Source organism: Ipomoea nil, unplaced genomic scaffold, assembly GCF_001879475.1.
Source record: "Ipomoea nil cultivar Tokyo-kokei standard unplaced genomic scaffold, Asagao_1.1 scaffold1895, whole genome shotgun sequence".
Classification (NCBI taxonomy): Eukaryota; Viridiplantae; Streptophyta; class Magnoliopsida; order Solanales; family Convolvulaceae; genus Ipomoea; species Ipomoea nil.
Genome location: NW_017618323.1, coordinates 1,097,640 through 1,101,064, shown reverse-complemented (window position 1 = coordinate 1,101,064; position 3,425 = coordinate 1,097,640). Strand labels below are relative to the sequence as shown.

At 44.3% G+C, this 3,425-nt stretch overlaps 1 protein-coding gene across 1 annotated transcript; it reads right to left on the bottom strand.

Annotated features, from left to right (window-relative positions):
* Positions 1-234: 234 nt before the first annotated feature.
* Positions 235-3,162, bottom strand: LOC109193561 (probable receptor-like protein kinase At5g61350). Its single transcript, XM_019344421.1, has one exon. It carries the CDS (start codon positions 2,969-2,971, stop codon positions 551-553), a length of 2,421 nt encoding a protein of 806 aa, XP_019199966.1. The 5' UTR covers positions 2,972-3,162; the 3' UTR covers positions 235-550.
* Between the last annotated feature and the right edge of the window lie 263 nt (positions 3,163-3,425).

Genomic DNA, 3,425 nt, shown 5'->3' with positions numbered 1-3,425 from the left:
TTTGAGCCAGTCAGCTAAGGTCTATGGAAAACCTAAGTTGGTTTACTTCCTTGTGGTCTTTTACCGGCTAGGGTCACAAGGCATCTACACTTGTAACCATAAGGTTACGAGTTTAAATCATTGCCCCTTTGGTTTGAGCCAATCAGCTATGGGAAATCTAAGTTGGTTTACTTCCGCGTGGTCCTTTGCCGGCTAGGATCACAAAACGGGGCTCGAAAGGGTTGTGGGGTTTCCTTGTCATCCAAAAAAGAAGCCAGCTTTGACTTCATTTTTTTCTCCTGGGGTGCTATAACATTATAACTTCTCGGAATCATTGTCTTTAATCTTTTCTTTTTTCTCTCTCAATTTTGAGAACTATCTGTGGGGCTGTGGCAGTATAATCCTGGAAAATGAATGAATACATGCCTAGAATTTAGATAAATAATTGTTGTTGAAGATGTTGAGATTTCATTTATTTTGTTCTTAAAAAAATCCAATGCCCTTGAGCTTAGAATTACAAACCAAAGATAATCAAAAGGAAAATTAAAGATAGATGGAGGGAGGGATATTATTATCTTCCACTAAAGATGGGAGAGGCCACCACAACTCCAGAATCCTCAGAGATACCAATCATCTTCTCTTCTTTCTCTTGTGAAGATGATGAATCTTGAAGCTGCAAAGCATGCTCTAAGTTCCACAACACATCTCCCATGGAAGGCCTATCAACCCCATATTCTGCCAAACATTTCTCTGCAACTTGCACAAATACCCTCAACGATTCCACGCTTATCGTCCCTGCAAGATGAGCGTCGATGATGTTCTCGATGACCCCCTTCCTGTGCTGCTGCAGTGCCCACTCAGCTAAGTTCACCTGCTCTCTAGGCAGTGCAGGGTCAAGAGCAGCCCTGCCACACAAAACCTCGAAAAGGACTACTCCGAACGAGTAAACGTCTGATTTCTCTGTGAGTTGTTGCCTCCTGAAGTACTCGGGATCGAGGTATCCAAAGCTGCCTTTCACCGCAGTGCTGACATGCGTTTGCTCGAGAGAAGAAGGCCCGGCTTTGGACAGGCCAAAATCCGCCATTTTGGCTACCAAGTTGTCATCCAGGAGGATGTTTGTGGTCTTCACATCGCGGTGTATTATCATCCCCTGGGCTGATCCCGTGTGGAGATAGTGTAGCCCCCGGGCTGCCCCTATGCAAATCTCGACCCTCTGCCTCCACGACAGAGGGGTCGTGCCCGTGCCCGGGCCATAGATGTGGTCCCGGAGAGGGCCATTCGACATGTACTCGTACACCAGGATCATCTCGGCTTGCTCATCACAGTAGCCTATCAGCGAAACGAGGTGCCTGTGCCTTAGCTTGGACAGCATTTGGATTTCGGTCTGGAACTCGTTTATCCCTTGAGACGAAGATGGATTGCCTCGTTTTATTGCAAGTTTAGTGCCATCTTCTAGCTCCCCGAGGTACACTTTCCCGAATCCCCCAACTCCAATCACTGCTTTCTCGTCGAAGTTCTTGGTTGCATTCTTGATTTCATTGAAGGTGAACACCCTTCCCCCAGATAAGAAAACAGTGGAGGAGTGATTAGAATTAGACATGAAGCTACAATAACTAGCATTGATCAATGGAAGCCAAGAAGAGAAAGTTTTCTGCTTTTCCCATCCTTTAGGCCTTCTCTTCCACCTCACAATCCCGAACACTAGCAATACTATGGCTATCAATCCCATCGCTAACCCAACCGAAGCTGCAATCCTCATTCCATTAGACCTCGGGATCAATCCTCCATATTCCACCCCCGAAGAGAACACCCCGTCTAAGCTCCCATCCGAGTTGCTCATCTTAAGAACCTCCAAGCCATTAAGTATGGCGTTGGGGGGGCTCGATTGAAGGTTGGAAGCGGGGCCGACTTGAACCACGATCGTGCTGTTCCAAACGGCGGTGGCATTCAGCACAAAGTCCTTGTAGTAAGGGGTAGCCAGGCCCGAAGCGAGTGTCGAAAGATCAAGATTTGAAGCTCCCAAAATCCCATTGAAATACACATTGAAGTAGAGCTCATTTAGGCTTTTGCTCACAATATCACAGAAATGCAGCCTTATAAGGTAAGAAAACCCGGGATCTACATCCATCTCCCATGTAAGGTTGAAGTTTGGCTCCATAACTCCAGCATCCACCATCTGATCAGCCGTGGCATACACCCAATTCGGGGCTACCAAAGCGGTGGCTCCACCCTCCGGGTATTTTATCGTTGTGGGAGAGACAGACACACTTTTAGCTCCTTGTGGGAATGTCATAAACTGTTTATCAGGCAGCCATGTCCTCCCCAATGTATCGTTCTTCGGAGTGAGAATTGGCCCCCCGACATTGACTCTATAGGTCACCTCAAACGCGTGTTCGGGCAAGCCATCGAAATCCCCAACAGGAGAAACAGCAGCAGCAGAATCAGGGATCAGATCATCTGGTGCAGAAACAACTTCAAGGGCATTGATGAAAGCCACCGAATCCTTCAAAGGCGAAAACTTTAGCGTAAACTTGGTCGAACTAATGTTAACCAGGTACTCTTTAAACACCATTTCACTACCCTTCACAGAAAATTCATGAAGGAGGACAATGTGATCAGCAGTGAGAGAGAACACAGATTTTGTGAGATTATAAGTAGGGTGTGGAAGGGGATAAAAGTACAAACGAACCCAATGGTATCCGGGGCGGAAAACAAGAAATCTGTACATCGATTCATGATGAAAGATTCTTGCAGTGAGGTATAGAGGAAGAGAATTGGGAATAGAATTGGTAGAAGCTAGAATGGTTTCATCAGTGGATAAGTAAGAAACAGATTGAGAATCAGACTTGAAGGTCCTGCCATCATCAAGGAGAGTGGAATCAGGGGAGCCACAGTCTATGAGATAATTGTCAGCAGGTGTGAACTGAACCTTAAGTTCTGCTAAAACTGATGGTGATGAGAGAAACATTAAGATGAAGAAGAGGATGAACATTGTGGTTTAGAGTTTAGAAGGAGGAATGAAAAGGAGAAGAAGAAAGCATGCAATTAAGATTGAAGAAAGGAATGTTTGTGAAATGTGGGATTTGAACATAGGAAAATGGAGATGTTTGTTGGGAGCATGTTGGGAAGAACGTGCACTCTTGTTCTATTTGTTTAGTCATGGAGAAACCATAGGGATGAGAAGACTTTCTTTCCTGGTAAAAACCGGCAAAATATAAATTCTATGTTTGGCGGCAACAACAATAACAATAACAACAACAATAATAATAATAATAACAATAAATTAAAAAATAAAAAATACACATGGCATCCTAATAATCACAAACATGTTGGTAATCTACTAAAAATGTTAATTGCATTTTTTTTGCAGGTTCATGGCTCAATTTAGAGCTTATTCGAGTTCGGTGACTTAATTGCTATCCCCCAAATAGTTCAATGACTTATTT